The sequence below is a fragment of the Buteo buteo genome, chromosome 7 (genome assembly GCF_964188355.1).
Source record: "Buteo buteo chromosome 7, bButBut1.hap1.1, whole genome shotgun sequence".
In the NCBI taxonomy this organism is placed as follows: domain Eukaryota; kingdom Metazoa; phylum Chordata; class Aves; order Accipitriformes; family Accipitridae; genus Buteo; species Buteo buteo.
This window is the reverse complement of record NC_134177.1, coordinates 36,050,300-36,073,222: the sequence shown is the minus strand read 5'-3', so window position 1 is coordinate 36,073,222 and position 22,923 is coordinate 36,050,300. Positions and strand designations below refer to the sequence as shown.

General features: G+C 42.7%; 1 protein-coding gene across 1 annotated transcript in view; it reads left to right on the top strand.

Moving 5' to 3' along the window:
* GALNT17 (polypeptide N-acetylgalactosaminyltransferase 17) overlaps positions 1-22,923 on the top strand; it is a 218,396-nt gene that overhangs the window by 50,005 nt on the left and 145,468 nt on the right. Inside the window, exon 2 of the mRNA XM_075032433.1 lies at positions 5,599-5,782. Coding sequence (XP_074888534.1) covers positions 5,599-5,782 — 184 coding nt within the window. The remainder of the gene's footprint in view (positions 1-5,598; positions 5,783-22,923) is intronic.

Here is a 22,923-nt window from a genome sequence, read left to right as displayed (position 1 = left end):
AATCAGCGTAATAACAGCTGTACTTTTCAGAGGCATCTACTTTAATTTTCTCTTTATGCTTCCCTTATTTTCCAGTATCATTTCAGTATTATTTATTTCTTCTTGAGAAGGAGGGCTTCATGCTCCTCTTTCCTATAGGAATGTGCCTTTCAATCTGAGCTATACGTACTCTGTAACTCATGCAGCGTGATGACATAAACAAATAAGGAAGGTTGCAACTGAAAAATTTGCTTTTCCAGAAATCTTTCCTATATTTTTTTCCTCCTGTTCTTTTCCCTCTCCACCCCCAGTGTTAAGACTCAGGACCCCTGTTTCTCCAAAACGCCTTTCAATTTCATATACTCTTCCCTCTTCCCTAGCCTTCTTAATGAAAGAAGTTTCCTCAGCTAAGGTTTGTATTGGTAGAGTTAATGTTTTCCTTCATCTAGGCTGACATGTAGCAAAATGCTTTTCCAACATCCCTGCTGCCTGGGGAGCCTGTTTGGCTGGGTGCTTTATCAATGAAGGCTGTGTATCACATTATATTGTATTTTACCGAAGGTTTTCTCTATCCTAGAAAACTCCTATCTCCTTATGAAATATACTGCCAGTTTAAGGAGAGAATAATATATTTACTATAACTGTACTCAGTCTAGGAATAATTTTGCTGTAGAGATTAAATTTTTATATCATCTTGAAGAAAACCAACTCTTTGTCAGTCCCCAGGGGATCTGATGTCTGGCCGTTTCAGCAGGATGGCTCGGATCTTAGCACCTTTAAGTGGTGTCTTTTTTTCCTTCTATTCCTGTAATATAAGAGCAATATACTCCTTTTGTCCCAAAGTTCAGATGTTTTAGGAGATTCTGAAGAAAAATCCTGGTTTTGTTTCGAAGGTACTTGTTGGGTCAATGTGACTTAAGGATGAATGAAGCTCACAACTGTTCAGAGCTCTGATCTACACTGAATATCTAATCTTGATGCAGCCCATTGCCATCTCATGAGCTTGCAAAATTCACTAGGGAGTGAATTCACTCCAAAGATCAAGCTTTTTTTGTGGGGGATTAGTGCTGTTTATCGCTATAGATAGGCTGGAGCAGGCATCAGGAGAGACTTTTTGGCAGTGGTTCAGCACTTCTGCTTTGCTGCCTGCCCAGAATGACGAAGGATTTGGTCTGTAACTTGGGAACAGTTCCGACTCTTTACTTTTTAGCTCTGTTCTTCAAGGAAATAAGCTGATGGGATCATGCTCTTGCTCTTCTTGTTTGTTGTGTCTCTGTGTAAATTCTGGCCCTTCCGGGCCAATTTCAAGCAGGTTTGGCAAAGGGCTGGAGATTTTCAAAGTATGAAGGGGCTACAAGGACGTGCTAGTAAGAGGCCACAGCAGAAGGCTGTGCTGGAAACCAGCCCTGGACAGTTGTGCGTGGCGAACGACGGGCTTCAGAGGTGATGTCCCCTTTCGGCTCCTGCGTCACCAGAGGCACTTAATCATTCATTTGCAGCGTTACGCCGTTTGAACACGGTATGAGAGATTGCTTGTCCTTTGAGACATAAGCAGCGTTTCCATGCAGGCTGTGAAGGGCAAACAGAAAACGGAAGAAGCTGTATGTGCTACCTCCAGAAACCTGCAGCCTGTAGCTCTTGACTCCTGATGTGGGCCAGGGCCCCACCGCAGTGACGGTGGTGTAAGCAGGGACTGAAAAAGGCAATTTAGAGATCAGGTGAGACGGGTGGGAGGAAGGGGAGCAAAGAGAGGAGGAAATGCTATTGCATGTGGGAGTCCTCTCTAGAAGGTGGGCTGCTGGGCTCACTCTCCCTTAGGTTTGGGAAGCATGAAGGTCTCTCTGTGCACCCAGGTGTGGTTTATTACAAAGCCCAGGGAGCTCCCTGCTGAGAAAGGTGCTTTTCCTGGATTCCTGCCTGGGTGAATGAACCACACAGGCTGGGCTGAGGATAATTTCTGAAGTTATAGCAAAACCTTGCAGAAACATGCTCTTTCTGCAGCCCTAAAATGGGGCTAATAAAAGTGAATGAATGAATGGATTGGCTGGTTCTGCTGTAACCATTTGTTTTCAGTCCTGCCTCTCCTGAGGCATCTTTTTAGCCAGTTGGAAGCAAATTTCTTCCTCTTCTGTTTGGACGTGAATTATTGTTCTTGCCAAATGTTACTTGAATCTTGCTTCAAAGTGCTGTACACCAAAGTGACATCCCAGCCGCATGGATGAACCCTTCTGACAGCCCGAACTGGAGGATGAAATGTTTAACCAGCACAGAGACAGACACGGAGATCCTCCCTGTCACATCGCACCTGGGAATATTCATCTTTGTGACTATCCCTGTGGGTGTGTTTGCTATCCTGGGTGGCATTGAAAGAGAGGATGATGGTCTCATGGTAGTGCCCTGCCCAACACGTATGAATTGATCACCTTAATTGATTCCTTTGGTTAAATGACATGGATTATCTGTACTTACTGAGGTGGGGTTTATACTAGTAGAAGGATTGAGAGATTCGTATGCAGAAATAAGGGAATATACTGAGTGAGGAGAGAGAAGTGTATGCTGGGGTGTGTGTGTGTCTAGTCATGATTATGGTCTCGGAATAAAGCAGTTAATGGCATTATAGGCTTGTCAGTCAAAGCTGCTGCATATAAAATCATGTCTTGGCATTTCTCTGGTGCCTTTGCAGTCAACAGAGAGGCTTCATTTCACCAGGACCTTCATTTTGCCTTGTCATGGCAGAGCATGCTACCTTGTGACAGCTGAGGGCATGGGGGCACGGATGGGTCTAGGTTGACTCTACCTATGTCTTGGCTGTATTTTGGGAGAGATGGCATGTGCACCATCTCCTTGTGTATCTTTGTTCTGTAACAAAACTACAGATGGGCAAGTGAGGAAGGTGTTCTTGTGCTGTCCAGCAACTCCCACCCTGCTCTCCCCAGTCTGCATCAGTGGTGGATGAGGATTGAAGGTTGAGCTGTAGAGTACACCCAGCCTACAATGTTGGTGCAGCCAGCTGAACTCCTTGGCAAAGATATCCTTTTTCTGGGCATCTCCTACTGCTGCTAATACCAGCTCGGGTCCACCAGGCTGAGCAACGTGGAAAAGGCTGGTATAGCTAGTTCCTGTGGTTGTTGGTATTTTGAACACTGAGAGCTAGATTCTTCACCTCTAATTTCAGATACTTTACTGAAACGCTGTAGATGGGAGCCCAATTACCTTAGTCAAGACAGAGGTAAGCACCTCTGGAGACTGATTCAGATCTTGTGGTGGGTGAATTAGCCTTGGAGGGATGAGTCTTTCCCTGTTGTCTTCAAGTGCAGAGATCTGGGAGAAGTGCTGCCTTGGGTGTCCGAGTTAAACAGTTATAATCTGTTGATCATAGCCTGAGCTTGTGGGTTTTTTTATACCTGCTTTAAACAGAGCAAGGTGCTGTGATGTTAGCAGTTCTGATATCCCACTGGGTGGGAACCCCAGATTCCACTGCCCAGCACCAAGGTTCTCCGTCCACAGGGCCTCTGCCAGCCCTCACCCAGCTCAGAAAGTTCCTACTTGTCTTCGGCCCTACTTACAGATGTGTAGATTCAAAGCACCAAAAGCATTGGGGAAGTGAGAAATGTGTTAAAATGAATGAAGAAAAGCAAAGTCAAGCTTTAAAAGCAAAGTGGTAGATCCTGAGGATACCTATAGTAGAAGTATGAGCATGCTACGTGCTGTGGAAGGACTTTATAGCTCTGTGTTGCAGTCTTTCTGGCCAAGAACTAGCATTGATAGGCAGTAAGAATTTCTTAAGGATTTTGGTGGAAACGTTTTGTGGGGAAGTTGAAGAAGAAGGAATTAAAATTATAAACTGAATTTCTGTTAGAATGTGTCTATTATAGTGGTAAAACCCTCAGCTGATGAACTGAGGAAGCTGTTTTGTCTTTTTGGTGTAACAAGAAGCATGATCTAGGGTACCTTAAGGAAATTCATGCGTCTACAGGTGCACTGTTCCTGATTAGAAAAATCTAATTTTGATAAAGAAACTGACAATTTGAGAAGACTTGTCTGTTCATGAGAATTATTTTTTTTTTCAAATACCATTTTTATTCTGTTGGAGTCTGTGTCTGAAATGAAATTGGTATTTCTTCTCTTTGTAAGCAAGCTGAACCTCATCCCTCCAGCCATTTCGGGTTAGGAAGTTCATGGAATGATCTGCTGGCCTTCTGCAGGCCAAGAAGTTTCACCTTTCCCAGCTTTTTTAACTTTACTCCTCTGGCTGTTGCTGAGCCTAGAGATCAAAAAAGACAGCTTGGATATCTAATCCATCCCCATGTCACAGCCAGCTGCTCCTTGCAGTTGATTTGTTATTATTGTCCTCAGATAAAATCTAATCAAGCCCAGTGCGGTCAGAGGGACTCCATCAACTATCAGAAGCTCCCTAGCAGGGAAGGCTGTTTAGAGGTTCCTTGTCAGAAGGAATAATAATAATTTCTATTCAAGTGCTTTAAACTGTGATTTACATTCATAGGTGATTTTCTTACTGCCTTACAGTACTACTTTTTGAGGAAAAAAGTGTTTAAATCTGTGTCTTGTAGATGGGAGGCAGAGTGTTCTCTCCGGGGCAATGGAAATCTGAGGTAGGTTTGGGAGCTGGACCACACTCATCGCAAAGCCCTGTGCATAACCTCAAGGTTATTGTCCTTTCAAAAGCATCAGTGGTGACGACAGTCTGTTCTGTTCACAGTCAGGGCTCTGCCATTAAAAAAAAGGCAAATATACCCTGGTGTCTTTATTTAAAAAAAAACAAAAAAAACCCAAAACAAAACAAAAAAAACAACCAAACAAAAAGAAACAAAAAAAACTCACCCCAAACCAACCAAACAGAAAACCCCACAAACAAAAAAACCACCAAGAAACAAAACAATATCATCCATCAGGTTTTCTTCTGACAAAACCAGTGTGAGTCTCTGCTAATGAAAAATATTAAAATTCCAGGTGTTCTGTACAATAAATAATAACATGAGCATGAACCTGGCTTCCCACAATCACCACCAAATCATCAATATAGCTCTTTTTGTTCAGCTTGTTTTGAACTTTGACTATTTCCTTCAGCTATGCAGATATAAATAAATAATTCCACTTGATAAAGGTCTGGGAATGCTATACTTTAAAAGATAAGAAAGCTTTGAAGGGAAATTGTTTTTAAATCCATAACATTTGTATGCTGTTCGCTGTTCATACTGAGCAGAAATTCATTCAGTTGGCAGTTAACCAGCCCTATTTTATTCTGTGTTCAACCTATCCTTCTCCTGGGGACATCTAACCTTATGTGTAATTACCTCTCTGAGAGTGGGAAGGAGGCCTAAATAACCTTCCTAACAACTAAATAAATGCAGAGATCCCTGGGACAGGTTATCAGTTGGATGCTGGTGGCAGAACTATCAGGAACAGTGTGCCTGAGCCATGAAGAATTTCAAGACTTGAGTTGTTTTTGTTCCAGCATTGGGCCAAAGAACTAGAATTTGAAATGTTTTCCGAAAACCAAAACAAACCACCTTGGATTTTCAGATTATTTTTGTTTCTTTGATAGCTTGGAAATGAGTGATGAATTTTAACAGTGATGGTGGCTTTTTTTCTCTCAAGGTCTGTCCAAGTCACTTGGTCTCATTGAAGGCTATGGTGGACGTGGTAAAGGTGGGCTTCCAGCCACCCTCTCCCCTGAGGAGGAGGAGAAAGCAAAGGGACCACATGAGAAGTACGGCTACAACTCCTACCTCAGTGAGAAAATTTCACTGGATCGTTCCATACCAGATTATCGTCCAACCAAGTAAGTACCAGTTGCTCCGTGAAGGAGTGCACATATTTAGGTATCATCTGAGAGCCCGGAATGACGGTTGCTTTCATATTCTCATGTGATACTGTTTGTTCTTCCCTCCTTAGCGTTCACAGAGCCATGCTCAATAATGAGGAACCAATGTAGTTTGGCTGAAACTGAGACAGTTCATAAAGACAATTATCGGGGGGGAAGAAGCTAATTTCTTCCCACTCTTCTCTTTCTTGCTTTTTATTTTCCTAAAGCAATACATTATTTTGGCTGATGGTAATGTGATCAGAAGCTCACGTCTGCTTTCGTAAGCAGAGGGCTTTTCACTGAGCTATTGGCCTTTGGTGTTTATTATCCTGTAAATGTGTGCAAGGACTCTCCCTTTCTCCTCCCTTGTCAGCTCCTTCATGTCCCTGCAGGACCTCCAGGGCTCTCCGACTGCCCTTGTGCTCCTCCCAGCGCAGTCCTCCTCCTGGGACAGTGCTGTGGGATCTCCTGTTGATCTTTAAGCAGCCCAGAGAGGTTGCTGTGAGGGACGGGGTAGAAGCGCTTTAACCGTTTGCCACTGCAGTGGTGGAGGAAGGCATGAGAAAAGGCTTAAAATACCAGTCAGAAAGAGTAACAGCTCCTGAGCAGTGACACCTCTGAGCAGACACTACTGAAGGGAGCCCAATGGATCAGGCAGCAATATCCTTTCTCTACTATTTTTCCCGAATGACCTTTCAAAATGATGGTGATGATGATGTTTACCTGCTAAGCACCATAGAAGAATAGACTTTAAATGAGATGCCAGATCATTTTGTTAGGAGTGTGAGAAAAGACATGCTGTAAGTTTATCTTTATGAAAGTTAATTTTAGATATGGCTAGCAGAGTGTTCATCGAAATAGGAAAGTGTCACTTTGTCCAGGCCTGGAGTGAAATCCCTGATAAAAAAAATGAGCTGAGAGAGATTTAGATTCTGAAAGATACATGTCCAGTGCCTGTGTCATTAGGACAGTGACAAAGCCATTGCTTGGCATCTGCAAACCATTGAAAATCATGCAGCAAGGGGATGCAGCTACATGTCGCCAGCATACTGGCAAATTGTTAAGGATGTGAGAGCATTGGAGAGCTTTTGTTCCTTCACTTCTCTGCATGCTGCATGAATTTCAAGCAGCCACTCAGAGTTTCCAAGGCTGTCAACCACTGACAATAGAAATATTTGGATGAGTTTTCAAAGGAATGGAGGCCCAGCCTCCAATTCTGCTGGTAGGGTTCGTCTGGACAAAATGAATTGCACCTTTGGCTATATGATATGCAAATCCCACTACAATGACAAATCCTTGAAGTGAGACCTCCTCTAGCAGTTACCTGAGTCTGAGCTTCTCATTTTCATTTCTCATCTGGAACTCTGACTTCTAGCAGAGCCAGCATTACTTTGTGAGGATTAATTTGAGAAGTAATGTTTTTTCAGATCTGTTGGGGAAGAAAAGGATTAATTCTGACATTTTTAGGTTTGCATTGTATTCTTCCTGAGTGCCACTATCCATCATTTCATGGGAGGGTGGTGGAGAGGACAGAGCAGACACAGCAATTTATTAAATGCATCATTTTGGAGCTGGGCTAATACTTTGGAGAAAATTTGTGGGTACTGACTGCAACTGCATAACTTAGTCTCTTTTACCTATGTAAGAACTTCAGGAGCGTGTTTTGGTTATTGGTTTGGTTGTTTTTTTGGTTTTTTTTTTTAGGGATCAATTGTCTTGGTATTGTAAGAGAGCAGTTGGTCTGGTTATGAAATAGGCTTGAGTTTGCTGGAGGGTTTGAAAAGTTTCAGCTTTTTCTACTTCTGACTTTAAGATCCATTCGCTATTTTGTGCATGCAGTTTTATGGCTGATTTTATGAAGGGTTTAATACAAACCATTTAAGTCAAGTATCCTGGTCTCTGATTAAAATAGATTCAAGTCAAAGGAAATTAGCCTAAATGGTTTTGAAATTGCGGCATTAGTGGGGAAAAACTGTTGAAAACCCACTAGCTGATAAGCATTACAAAGCATGTATTAGTTTTAAATGTAATAGTGAAGCCTGTTTGGTTCAACTAAAGGCTGTTCAGCATCCGGAATGCTGATGGACTTGGACTGTTCCTAGCAGTGGCTGTCGCTCATGTGTTCTTTCCTTTTAATTTTCTCTTTTTTTAAAGAAAAAGATTAATGAGGTTAAGTGTCACTCTCCTGAGTGCTGAGCTTTGCTCGATCAGACCTCTTAGTCCTTTTCCTGCCCCCTCTTTGTGACTGTGGCCAAAGTGGAGTAAGGGGAGTTCGGGGGAAATTTGGTATGTTTTGTAATCTTTCTGTATTTGGGCTCCTTGCTTCTCATGATCAGCATCATTAAGGGTTTAGAGATGCAGGTGTCCCTGCTCAGAGTGATTTGCAGGCAGAAGCTGGCAATGAGGAGGCATCATGAGTCCCAGCTGATGGCTTTCGAGTCCTTGCCCAGAGGCAGCAGAAAGGGTGGAGGCGCGTTTCCCTGGAGAAGATGGTCCAAGAGGTGTGGGATACAGGATGGTGCCTAGGAGAAGGTAAGGTCTTTCCCAGGGGCAGGAGTGGGGGCAGAATACCTTGCTTGTCTTGATTTGGGGAATTGTGATGTCTCTTTTTGGTAGTTTGGATTATCATCTTTGTTTTGGTTATAAAATGTGGTTTATTTGAGAGGTTTTCTTTTCTTTTCGTAAAATCTGAGGCTGCTTGCCTAGGCTGAAGGTAGAAAGTCCACCCTGCTGTTCACCACTTGAGCAGTATTGGGCTTTATGCTGGACTGATTCCCAAAAAAGTGCTGCTGATGGTATGGATACATGAAATAATGTGTGTGGTACTGATACCATAAGGGAGCTGTGCCTGTAAGACCTTAGTCTTGAGCTTATTAATATAGATGTTTCTGATCCTGGCCTTCTGCTGAGTAGGAGGGGTTGTGTTGGGTGTGCATTTCAATGTGCTTTTAGAGTGAATCAGGTAATGGTATTTCATTTTGGATGACCGAGAAAGCTACTCCTTTGGCTAAAATAAGGGTGGACTAGTACTTTGGTGCAAGGGACCTTATTACAAGTCTTGCTGCAGAACAGTGGCATAATGAGATAGGCATAGGCAACACGTTTCTATCTTGCTTGATTAGGTTTTTGGACTTTAAGATGAGATTCCTGCGTGTTCTGGAAAACAATTACTACTTCTAGGTTGGAAGTACCCAAGGTGCTGCCTTTAGACTGCAGGACTTCTACACAAATCTCCAAAAAAATGAGCCGGAGAGATTTTCTTTGTTTTTTTTCAAAAACTGTGAAGGACAAGGCTGATCTGTGAGTTTTATTGTTGATAAAATTCACAGCATTTTCTGCTTGCCTATGAAGGATGGTGGGGGGGGGTTAAGAAGACATGTTTTCTTTATTGAAAGTGAAGCATATTTACATGGGATCCTAGGGGCTGTGTAATGTTGCCTGATTTGGTACTAGATTTTATGCACTGCTGTTTTATTCTGTGATGTATGATTTAATGGGAACCCCTCCTACATCTAGCAGGAAAATAAAAATTGCTGTGTTAGATCAGTCTGCCTGTCCATCTTATCCAGTATCTAATCTCTGATAGTGGAATTACCAGATGCTTCAGGTTGAAGAAATCATATTAAGGATAACTATGAAATAATCTGCCCATCTGGTATGTTCTGTCTTCTCTATTCTCTCTTTTCAATTCTGTCTAATATAAATGTGGAGTTCTCATTATCTCTTTAAAAGTCTGTTCCTTTCTGGAATCCTGCTAAGCTCTGATTCAGTGGTATTTTATGGCATTATGGGATTAAGGAGTAGATTTAAGAAAAATAATACCCACAATTGTTAGGACTATTGAATCACTGGGTGAAGATGACATATTCCTGCTGCTGCAAATCTCTCAACAGCTGTTCACGTGCAGGCAAGCTTCAAGATATTAAAGGGAAGAGGAAAAATGGTGTAAGTGGTAAGCAACTTCCACAGCTTGATTTTTTTCAGATGTTTTGAGGGCTTCCTAGCCAGGAGACCCTACCCTTTCCTCCTGTCTGCCTTGTGGGCCCTGCATATGGGTCAGGCAAAGCATTCAGGCAAAGCATGGCAAAACTCTGGTGGTGTGTGTCAGGAGCATGATCTGCTTTTGTGTTTTCGCAGCGTGCACCTGGTAAAAGGTTCGCATTTACTAGCTGGGCCACATGGCCTTAGAGCAATGTCCTGGGTAGAGTTATACCATCACCTGGAAGCCATTGCTGAAGATTAAACAGTTACATATCACTGACTTGATTTTAATTTTTCCCGGTGGTGTGTTTGGGGATTGAGTCAGAGTCATTACACTCAAGTGTCTCAAGTGGCTGAATCACCAGTTTATTTCTGTAGTTGCCTTCCTTGGGAGCCTGGGAGCAATTGGGCTTTTTAGCACCATCTGGCTTTAGCTAGTTTTATTACTAGACACTTCTGTGTAGCAGCAAGTTGAAAGTCTTTCTTTAGGATATAGTGGAAAAGACAGAGTTTTAGAGAAGGCTTTGGGTTGTTTTTTGACAACTTAGCTTAAAAGGAACTAAATTCATTCCTGATTTCATTTAAAGTGGTCTGTGTGTGCCCTTTGGGGACTCTTAGCATGTACATGCTGCATGCTAGAACATTCTGGGGTGGAGGGAGCAAGCTGTAGCGGGAGGCACTGCTCCCTTTGGGGTCTTTCCCCACTCCTCGAGAGCCTCTTGCCTTCTGCCATGGGGCTACCTTTGGGACTCAGGTTATGGGGATGTTGCAGGGCCAAAGAATTGGATTTTGGTTTTATAATCAAAACTGCATGCATCTTTGGAAAGTCATGAATGTGGATGTGACTTAGATACGTCAGGACTGTTCAGGAGGATGGACCTTGGAGACCTGCAATTCAGTCTCCTGCCTAGGAGACCACACCTGCCTTCACATCTCTCTTGTGCAGAACCCAAAATGTTCTCGTCCTGTGCTAGATACTGGCTGTATCTGCTCTCAGAGGCTTCTTCTGAAGACTGCAAGACTGGCAATGTTTTGCGCTACAAGGCTCAACCTGTGCCCTGTGGTTGGCTCTGATGGGGCTCAGGAAAGTTTCATGTGCCGTCATATTTATTTTCTTGCGAAGAAGAGCAAATCTCTTCCACTGTGGAAATAACTAAAAAGACCTGACTTTGCAGGTGCCTTTGTCTCCATTTTCTCTTGTACCAAGATACTGAAATGAGGTACTTTCTCAGCACATATCACGACTTGGTCAGGAGACTGCCCTGGTTTGTGCTTCATACATCTGGCATCACACTTGTCTTAGCATCTCATTTCTTCCCCAAAACAGAAGGCATCCAACCTCCTTCAAGCTTTGCTTGAAGCAAAATGCTTTTTGCCTTTCGCCCCTGCCCAAACGAGCATATTCTTTTTGGTAGACATGGCTGAGATCTGCAAATATTACTGGAGCAAGTGAGAGATCTCTTTATTGGTGGTTTCCTCAAGTTTTTATTAGCTGGAATGTTCCTGGAGTTGCACATTTGTGATATTATACCAGTTCCTTAGTCATGTCCTGCCGTAGGGTGTTTAGCCAGGCTTGAGGAAATGAGTCTGAGGAGAAGGACAGCGCTTGGGAAGACAAAAACAAACTACTTGAATTATGCTGGTGATATTTGCTGGGAAATAGTGTTTCATGACTGTTTATTTGTAGTCATTGCTGTTTATTACAAACAAAGAAGGTCAAAAGAGCTCTTTCTCTGTTGCGTGCACGATAAGTTATTTTACCTTTCACAAAGAGGTTTTTGTTTTGTTGTTTTTTGTTTTTTTTGTTTTTTTTCAATCCTATGTACAAGCAATAGCAAGGAAGAGAGAGGCAAGACGTAGTGATTTTTCTTCATCAAATAATGGAAGGAAAAACTAGCGAGGAATCAAGACAGTGTAAGAAGGAAAAAAAACATGACTGTTTCAGATGTGAAATTCTCTTTGAACAGCATGTGGGAGTGTATTAAAAGATACTCTTACGTCTAGGGAGAAGTCAGAACTAGTTGTGTATCTTCTCTCCTACTAGATAGTTGTGGGTCTGATCCGGCATTGTGTGAAGAACACTCTTGCCCTTGGCTTTTTATGGCTTCAGCCATAAAAAAAGGAAAAGTAGTATTTTCCAATACTTGGAAAGATGCTACATGAAAATTTTCTGGGAGAGCAAGTAAAGAAACCAAGCAGTATCTGTGTCAAAGCTCTGGCATAAAGGAAATGTGCCTCAGAACAAGGCTCACCAAAACTAGATCAGTTTTGCAACTCCGAGACAGGTTGCCAGATTTTTTCTGTCCATGCATGCCATCCTGCCCAATCTGTCCGATCTCTGTGTAGCTTTAGGCATTTTTATTCTGCCAGGCTGCACAAGTTCCTGGTGCTCTCCAAAGGAATGCTTGAGGTTTTGCCAAATCTGTCCCCTCTCTTCTCTGAAGACTGTGGGGATAGGAAGACACTTGTAAGCCCAGCTTCAAACCCGAGACAATTTTGTTTTTCTTTCTCCGGCATCATCAAGGTACTGGTGATCTGAAGAGCTGCCACTGCTGTGTTGTGTGTGCAGGCACTGCCTGGCGCCGAAGCTGAGTGCACCACCTGCCTCTCCAGGGACAGTGCTGCAACTTTTGGTGACTTTTGGATGATATGCATGAGAGGAAAAAGCTGCTTTATCGCTGCATTGCTTTTCCAGTACTAATACAAACCAGGGTGCTATTGCATGAATGCTAGTATTGATCTTTATTCCTCAGTGCATACCAATATGCGTGTATTCGAGAGATTGTTACTGGACTTCCAGTAATTCTTTTTTTTTTTTAAAAAATGGACAAGTAAAGTCTCTGAAGACACACTTTTCTAGCTGCGCTTGGTATTTGCTGGTTATTTTTTATGCCTACTACTGTGACCTCTTAGAGGGAGCCAGCTCCATGGCACAGAGCAGTGTGGTGCCTTGCACACACATGCAGGCAGATAGTGTTGGCTCCAGTGAGAGCTATGAAAAATCACCTTAGAACTGAAAGTATATGACTTCCTACTGAAAAGTTTAGGGGTTTATTTTTTATTTGTATTCTGGATTTAGATAGGGACATAGGATAACTTTATTTTTCTTTTTTTCTTTTGAAGTAAAGGTCATTGAGGTGTACTTTGTCTGACAACTATGTGTGCTCTGTATGGAGTCAGAAGTGTGTCAAAAGCCTTTGGTGCTTAGAAGTCCCAATACCTTCTTTAAACTTGGTCAGTAAGAAAGTGCTTTTGGGGAAGTAACTCTAGAGTTTGTTTAGTGGCTGTTATGAGATTCTCTTACTATCGTTATGCTGCATAGTGTAATCTTGAAACACTGTGACCATGGATTTATATATATGGTACCTAATTTTTTTTTATGCAATAGATTCCACTAATTGTCGATTTTCCTGACTACAAAATTATTCCTTATTCTTGTAAGTTTGGAACATGATGCTTCAGGGAAGACTTCTATCTGTGAAGTGTGCTATAAAGCATTTACTAATGTAAACCTAAGTATTAAATGCACGCTTTGGCAGAGGATGGGATTAGTATAATTTAACAACTTGCTTTTGTGCTCTTCTGAATTCTGGTGCTGAAAAATACCTGTGTTATCATAAATACTTCTACTAAACTATACTTAGGAAAATAAATGAACCAAATTAAGCTTTGGATACACTTCTTTTAAGTTGGCTTCCAAAGGAATCAAAGCTTGTGTGTTTGTGCTACCGATTTGCTTCCGTGTATTGCAGAGAGCTTTTCTATTGCCACAGGAGCTTTTAAATAGGTTGCATATTCACAGCCAAACCAGGCAGAGGTATGAGTCAAACACTGGTGTCTGACAACACCAGTCCTGAAGTCATTTATTTAGTTTTCCAGCATCCACGGCAGTCTGCGTGTGTTGGCTCGCTTGGCCGGTGGGTTGCTGCCTTGAGCTGCCGATCTGAACGTGCGCAGCTCGCTGGGATGGGGTGACCTGGGCAGTGGGTGAGCTTGTCCTGCAGTCAGTGGCTTGGAGATCCTACACGGAGGATGTCCCAATGACTCTTTTTCTTCATGTGTGAAGTAGATTGTGCGCATGGGGAGAGATGGGTAAGTGGAATGTGCCACTCGTAATTGCTCTGGCTTTTATGTCCCTTAGATCTGTCTGAACCTAATAACTTTATTACCAGAGGCCCTCACAAAAATAAATCCTGTTCTGCACATTTTGTTTTTACAACTTAGTAGATCACTTCTTGTTAGAACTTGCTGAGTAAGTAATGTGCATTTAGAAATGCCCATATATCCCTAAATATTTAAATTGTAATCTATATTTTTGATACTCTAATTCTAAAATATAAAGCATAACACTTCTGAAAAATACTTAATGGAAATAAGGTAGGTGCTTTAAAAAACAAATTTTGTAGGGAAATGTGGGGAGTTTTAGCACTTTAATGATCAGAAATAGTTTATGAGAAACTAGTGTTCTGAATCTATAAATGCCAAAGTGTACCAGACAGCGTTAGGTCTTTTAAGATGCTTGGATAATAGAAAATGGTTTGCTTTTCCGTTTACTTCATAGGGTAGACACAATTGATTTAATATTGATAATCCCTTTTGCAAGAAGACATGAGCAACTGAATCAGCAAAATACAAACTAAAATAAGCAGTCAATGAATGGAGCATGATTAGGAAGTGGCAATATGAATAGCAGTCTGAACACTTGCTTTCTCTTAAGCTTGTTCATAATCTTTACAAAAGCCAAATGAAGATCAATTCATTTCCTGGTGAAGCTTTATTTTTGTGCGTAGAACATGAATGAAGCTTGTTTGAAATCAATAGCTTTAGTTTGTAGAATTACTTGTCACCAGTTCAGAAGGATATGCAAGATTTTTCCTTTCCTGCTGAGATTTAAAGACAAAAAGCAGTACAGATATGTAACAGCTGAGAAGCAGTGCGTGTGACTGGATTGAGGAAACTTGAGCAAGCTTGAACCTGCCTGTGTGTGTGCGCACATGCTATGTGTGTAGACAGCAGAAGATTGTAACATGATTTATAATGTATAGTATTTCAGCCACAGTCCTTTGCAGCCCAGTAATGAGTAAATCATTCAATCCAATCAGTGCACCATTGATATATAAGAATTCACCTCCCAGGTTTTCAGCTGCATCAATGCAAAGTACGTATTGGTTTTCTGTGGCAAAGCAGACCATGCACTGGGCCAGGAGGGGATCTGTGAATAGCTACTGGCTGTGGGTAGAAGAGCAAAGCCAAATCTTGGATGTGTATTACTGTGTTAAGTTTGGCTGTGCAGGTGGGAGAAGATTTTCTGTGCAGTTCTGTGTTAGGTCTTGTGAGAAGCGGGTAAAAGTCAGATGGCATTCATAAGATGAGGAGGAGAGGGAAGAAGGCTCATGAATTTTGCTACTGTGTGGTTTTCAGGCATACATCCAAACCTCTGGTGTGTATAGGTAAATGAGAAGTATGTATCAGGAAGATGTAGACCATGTGCCACTATATGTATTTCCATACGTGTTTGCTGTTTGTGTTTTTGTCTGATTACATCAAGTACATCATGGCCACTGCTGCCTAAAAATCCATCTAATAAGGCAGTCTGTATTTACAACCTGAAGTTGCAGTATACATCTTTCTCCTTTGGGGGCTGGTGGTCGTGGCAGGGTGAGAAAGGAGCTGAGATAATGTGTCAGGCTTTAGATACTCCTGTTAGTGTCTCTGTTGCGGCAGAAAAAAAAAATCTATAGCCTTAAATTGTGTTCTCTGGTCTTAAGTAATAGTAAAAAAGACTTCCTAAAGTGTCTATGCTATAGGTAGCTGTGTTTCTGTTGTCATTTGGATCTCTGCAGATAAAGTCAGGCGTTGAATAGGCATAGCAAAAAAGGTCTGATAACCAACTCTCGGGTCATCTCCAGCTCATCACTAAAAATTACAGTACAGTTTTTTTTTTATCCTTAACCCTGTAGCAATTCAGCTCTTGTATTGGGTTGGATCCCTCCCTAAACTACTGAGTAGACATGTAAATAATGTTACTGTTTTGCACTGGGGTAAACTAGAATGACGTTTCTCCTTGTATGCTCAGGCTCCGAGTTGGTTAGCTTTGTCTCCTGGTTTTGTCTCTCTTGTATTTTGTTTTGGCAGAGGTGGAGAATGTAACCCGTAACAGTAGAAAAGCCATACAGGGGCAAATTTAACCATAGAATAGCAGTGGTGCTGTGGATCTTCATCTGGGGAATAAAGGGAAACTTCTGGAATATTGGAATGAATGCTTCTGGCATATTGGAGTCGGCCTTTCGCATTTTTTGCATTAGAAAAAAAGTTGCATGAAAAACTAGAGTGCAGGACAGTGTGTCCAGTCATTGCTTTTGAACTCTATCACTACTTACCTGTGTGGTCTTCAAGTTTCTTAACTTCTCCATGTTTAATGTCCCCTATCATTAAGGGGGCACCAATATTTATAGCCAGTTAATTGCATTCAGTTAGCTAGTAACTGAAATTAGAATACAAGTAGAAATGCAAATCAAAAGGAGCCCCATCCTCTATTTTTTGACTCTTTTAATATTGTTTGTGACTTGGTGTTTGTTTTTTGTTTGTTTGTTTGTTTTTTTCCCCCAAATGAAGCAGTACGTATCTCTTGCCAAATGGTGTGTTATTATGACCTCGGTGAGCAGCCTGCGCCATGTGGATGTATGGGTGGGTTGCGGTGGTGCCGGCTCCGTGATGCTTGGGTTGTAGAGCTCTCCTTGTGTGACTTGCACCATGCAGAAATTTGCCAGGCAGGGCTGAGCGACACCCCTCTGCTGAGGCTGATGTAATTCTGGCAGCGGTTAAGTAAACTTACACAGTGATTTCTGTATATAACAGAAAAGGCTTAAAAAGCTCTTCATCTTCCCAGTTCATAAACCCATCATCAGAGTGGCTCTGTTATTACAAAAAAGAAGAGCTATCTCTAAAAATCCTTTGTGCCTTTTAAGTTCATCATTTTTATACTAGCTGTTCCAGCGGTGGCATCGTTCCACCCTGTGTTCCAGGTAGCACAAGTGCTGGCCACTTTTCTTATTCATTGCTCTAAGTATGTACCAGGGATGTCAAAATCTTGAGTTCCCATGAGATCTATTCTAGTAAGACGCTTCTGCAGTAAGGCTATATATCAAGGATTTCATTTTATATTTGGCAGGTAAGGCTTACAGCAGTGACAGTTTTATACCAACCTACCTGAGTAGAGCTGTGAACTTGTTGGTAAAGCTTGCTGGTGTGATTGCCACCCTGAAGTCACTGGCCTGGGAGGCTCACCCTGGGAGGGTAAGGGCTCACTTCACTGGACGTGTCCATCTGAAAGTTCAGTCTAGGTCTCCCTGCCTTCAAGGGAGAAAGAAGGCTTTTCCACCTATCCAGAAAGATAGTTGCATCAGTCTGTTATACCAGATAGCAATATACTTATACCTTGGATAGAAGGGTTGAATAAATTGTCCTTTGGCAGTGTCAGTGACTCTTCATTGACCTCGAAGGGAGCTTTGACTTCTTCCTTAGGCTAGATGTCTCTTAATTAGCCACATCCAGTATTGTGTCTACGTGATTGGCTACATGAGCAGTAGACACCTCTAATAGAGGATGTCAAAACATACACTGTTAATTTACAATTTTACATTACTGCCTTTCATCCCATGATCTCTGAGCACTTACAAGCTTGTAATTGTTGAGGATTTGGTTGCCCCTGTGTAGCAGAGTCAGTGTTCCTCTGCTTGATGGCACTGGCTGGCACGGTGCCAGTCCTTCCTCAGTGGAGACACAGGGTCTGCTCAGCAGTTTGACGATGAAGTCGAGAGCAGACCTTGCATCGCAGCCTGATAGCTCAGGATCTGCACTGCATAGGAGGTCAGGGTGCTTCTCCCTTTGATGCGATGATGCCTGTCTTTGTAAAATGCTATAGACAGCCATTTTCAAAGCCTGTTCCTTTGGTCCATGCCTATTTCAACATTATTCAGTGTTCAGTTCTGTTTGGAGGGGACTGTTTTAAAACAAACAGACAAAAAAATGCTCCTAAATTTTCTCCCTGTCAGATGTACTTTGCCTGGGATGACAGATGGACTAACAGACTTGCAGAGCCATTGCAGCAGGACCTGTGGGTTTTGTCCCTGAGCCCGTTGACCTCCTGCCACCTTGGGGTTGACCACTTAATTTCTGCATTCCTTCATTTGGAGCAATGGTAATGTTAACTTTGAACAACGTCATGTGGTCCTTAAATCATTGATGCCTTAGTTAAGGGGAGAGCAGCCTCCTTCTGAAGACTCTTGACAAACTGAGAGTCCCTAGCTCTTCTGTGGATGTCCATGATGTCCAGATATGTCCAAGTGTGGCCCTGAGGGAGGCATGTCCACCTCCTTACAACATGGTCATGCAGGGCAAAGGCACTGGGCTGTGTCTAGCCTTACCTTGTCATGGTGTATTTTGTCACAGTAGGACTGAGGAGGAGCAGCCAAGGAGCCGGGCGGCTCTATGCAAGAAAAAGATACAGTGGACATCATTACTTGTGCTATCCTGAAATGTACGTACCTGGTAATAGGCATCCATAGGCTGGCTGTGGGATTATAAACCATACTGTGTGTTAACCTGCTCTTGGGACCCTGCTCCACCAAGAGAGTCCTGATGCTGTGTCTCTGTAATGGGGTAAAATTGTTGGTACATTGTATTTGGGGTGTGCTCTGAAAGTGCAGTTTTGGGACCCAAAGGGTTAGAGCTTCCTAGGCACTGAGAGGTATATTGATAATTCTTTTAGTTGCAAGATAATGTTTGCTCTACCTTGCCTTTATAAGAGCTTAGTGAAACAGTAATCTGTATGATAGTAATTTTGGGGAGAATTCCACTTAATGTGCAGAAATTCTAACCAAATTCTAAGGTCTCTTACGCGCCCTTAGCTTTAATGTTGCAGTTCCATATATCACTGTAGGAAAGGCATTTAAAAATGTATGAGTTTATTAAGTTGAACTCTCTGCTGCCGAACCATGTTTTGTAGGAAAATCTACAAAATCCTGTAAAAGAGGTGCCAACATAATTGAGCACTTTCACGATGCTAACAGTGTTTTTAAGGACAGTAAGTAACAAGAATCATTTATTTTACTAATCAAAAGAATATTTGCCTATTTAAATATTCAAACCCTCAAACCTTAGTCAAGAATGAAACGTCAGGAAGGGATAAGCTCCTGATAAGCACGTTAGCTGGATTTATTTTGTGTGGTGGCCAGCAAAGAAATGATTAATAACTATAAGTCAGGAGCCAGATTGGGGAACTACCGGGTGCTCAGAATTAAAAATAAAAAGTGTGTGTGTGGGGAAATCTAGCCACTGGAGTATGTAGGAGAGAAGGAAATCTTTGAAAACCCATCATCAGGATCTTCTTTTATGAAGAAGTGTGATCTCCGTAATCAGAACCACCAAATTCTTTGTCTGCCCTGTCTTCCACAGGCACGTAGGATCTGGGTTCCACCATCCATTTTTTGCCACTGTACAACTGGCACAGATTTTCCTATCTATTTCTCTCTGCCCGGTTCATGAGTGTTTATTATGTCTGATCACACAAAAAAGATGGAGAGGGGTCCAGTAGGACCTGCTTTAGTAGCTACAGGAGTAGCTTCATAGGATGTGGGAGCAACATAGAGCCCTAAAGGCTTGGGGCATTCTGCAGACCATGGGTGTTCAACCTTCTTCATGGCGGTTCCTGCTGTTGGCGTTTCAAAAGGACATGTAGAAGGGATGTCGCCTTCATGCAGTGTGGGTGAATTGTGTCTTGAACAGCCCTAAAGGGCATTTCTGCAAGGATGAGTAATGGTGTAGTGTCAAAACTAATGATGATGTAGCTATTAAATAGATACACTGGTCATCAATCAGCCTGAGTGCCCGTCAAGGCTAGCACAGAGGGCTTCTGCTCCTGAGACTCTGCCATGTGGCAGCAGAAGCAGTGGGTCCAATACCTGCATGTGGCCATCAATGTGTTCCCTAACTTAAAAGCGTAACACATTGCTGTATGCTTCCAAAGATTACCTCATCTGATGCTGCCTAATCCTTACCTGTGCCAGACATTAATCAGACCAATTAAATAGTTCCAATGGCTGGACAAAAGCAGCCTACTGTTATTTTGTTGACCTTTTCTCCTGTGTGTATTTTTCATACTTGACATCTATCCAAAGCAGAGTAGAGTCTGGCCATCCTGCTTATAACATGGACGCTATACACAGTGTCCTTCGTATATTGGGTTACAGGGATGGGGAATCTTAGTGGCTTCATGCTGGTGGAAGGACACAAAGCAATGGGTAGGCCAGGGAGGGCTGAACGTCAGCAGAGAGAAAGTAAGATGACCTTACTCGAAGGTGATATCAAGGTTTTACAGTAGACTTCTAAGTTCCTGGTCTGCCAGTAATTCACTTTTGGGCAGTTGTGTGTGTTATTCTTCATCACTTCTTCAGCTGTCAAGTAGTGACCATTCCTGCACTGGTGGAAGCGGGAAACTTAAAGCCTGCACCACATTTAAGTCTCCAAACAGCATGTGCTACTTTCTTACAACAACAGTTACCTTGCACTGATGTTCAGAATGAGTAGGAGTTGGTCTTATCTAGTGCTGTTCTATAGGGTGGGACTTTGTGTTTTGGGGATTTTCAGCATGCTAGTGCCCTTTCCTGCTGTCCACAGCATATAGAAAGTTTTGCTAGCTCTTCTTGGTTATTGAATATAAGAAGTTGGTAAAATTTTCCTGTGCTTTGTGGAGCACTAAACAGAGATGCTTTCTTTCCAATCAAGGACGTTGTATGTGTGGACAAGGTACCTGTGTGTTCTGCTGGCTGTCTCTGAGGTGGTGGTATGGGGCAGGGATATGTGCTATATTGAGGTGAACAAGTTGCAGAGTAACTCTCTGGACTCTGCCTGTGCCTGCCAGCTACGCCTGCTAGGACGAGCTCTGCTGTTACTGTGACACTGGCTCAGAAGGTATTTTCCTCTGCTGTTCACAGTGATGGTACCTGGGCCTGGCCTGCAGTGGCTGATTTGCCTTCTCTGCCTTTCTGCACTTGCATATATTTATCTTGAAAACAGCATTATCAGCCTGGAGCAGTTGAATAAAGGGAGTGCTGATGCTGTTGCCCATAGCAAGCTGCCCAAGCTTGGAGGTCAGAACTAAGTCCTGCTCTGTGTCCATGTCTGGGAGAGGAGTGTGAGATCCGCTTTTGCAGCTGGCAGTGGTTTCTGAGGAGCCCCTCGGGACCTCTCCTCTTGCTGCTGACTGAGGAAGGTTTTACTGCCAAGGTGAGCAGCTGACCTGCCTTGCTGATGGTCTGTGCTGGAGCCACGATGCCAGATTTGCTCCTACCAGAGCATCGCATGCCTGTCAGACAGGCTGGCAGGATTGTGTCAGATTGGGGATCTCAGCTACAGCTTATTTGGGAAGGGCTTTAAACCGGCAGGCAAGTGATAGGGGGCTGGGGGAGGAGTATCCTTCCTCTTACTATGTTGTAAGACCCCACACAGATATAACTGCACTGCCGTTGGCTTTCCCTCAATCTTTGTTGTTCTTCAGTTGCTGGTTAGATGTATATTTAGAAATAAAAATGTAGCTTGGGGGAAGATGGTTGTCCTCTCCCCAGGCTCTGATGTGGCTTCTGTTCTCTGGCTTAGGCACTGTGGTCTTGCCCAGGACCCCTACATGTTGCTTCTTCCCTTGTGCTGTAGGGCATGTTTGAGTGCTTCCTTTTATGAGAAGGCTTGGTTTTTCATTGGCATTTCTTGAACTTTCTGTTTGGCTTCACTTGCCATTTTGCTGGCATCCCAGACAGTAAGGAACTGAGTTGAGTGCAGAGTTGGAAATGACCTTTGCAGAAGGGTTTGTACTGGTGGGGCTGTGGTGATCAGATTTGGGGCATTCATCTGCAGACCAAAGGGCAAATGGCCAAATCTGCAAGCAGAACCTCTGCTTATGCTCCAAATTGTCCCTTGGGTAGTGTTGAGGTGGCATCAGCCTGGAGGAAAACAGCTCATGGCAAAACGTTGCGTCTCTTTGGTTCCATACAATGCAAAAATATATCTCAAAACAGATGGTGAGACTGTTTCACCCGAGTGTTTTAAGGCACAGCGGGTGTGAGGTTAGATTTTTCTCTACCTTTTTAAAACTGTTACTTAAAAACATCATCAGTGGTCTGAGTCTGCAGCAGCAGATATTTTTCCTTCAGCAGTGTTTTTCTAATACCTCTTTACCACCTGATACTCGTCTCAGTTTGTCTCTCTCTGGACCTTGACAGACAGCCTCTGCGTGTCGTTGCACCCCCATCCCTCAGTTGCAGAGATGGCTCCAAAGGGCTCCAGGCTGGGTAATAGGCATTAGGAATGATTTATTAGAAATAGATAATTAGGAAAATCAGGTTACTGATGGTTCATGTTCAGATAGCCTGTTGAAGCCTGTTTTTTAATCTAGATCCAAGTATTACCTTTAAAATATTGGATGTATTTGAAAACCAGGGTACATCTGACCAAAGCAGGCTTTTCAAATTTGTGGAGTTCTGCCTCCTCACTGGAAGTGGGGACAGCTGTACTTTCTGCTTAATGGTGTTCAATCTCCACTTACAACTTTGGTAGGCATATTTTTGTTGGAACTGGGGGGAAAAGAGGCAGTACAAAAGGCACAAATAAGGAAGAAGGTGACAGTCTTGAAGATTTGAGGTTCTGCGCAAAATAGATGTGTGTGCTGTCAGGAGTGGATGGCCTGAGTGAGGCACATCGCAGAAGGTAGAAGATGATTTCTAGAGCCGGTGATGAGTATGATCTTTAATGCAGCATCTGGGGTTAGTGATTACTTGTTCTCGCAGTATTAGCAGTATTTCTGCTTTGTGATCTGGGGAGAAAAGCAAGCTGCAGGTCTGTCTGTCCAGCTCCTCTCTGGACTAATATCTGAATGCTGTTGCTTACTTTTTCCAGAGTATGAGATAATGATCCTGTTGTCCCAGGTTATGGGCTTTGAAAGAATATAATGCATTATTGTCTCTTTCATTAAATTGGTGGGTTTTGTTGGGTTTTGTTTGTTTGTTTGTTTTTTGGTTTTTTTTGTGGTGAAAGGTGCTACCGGACAGTACTTGTCATCTGTAGGAGAAGAGGCACTGTACACA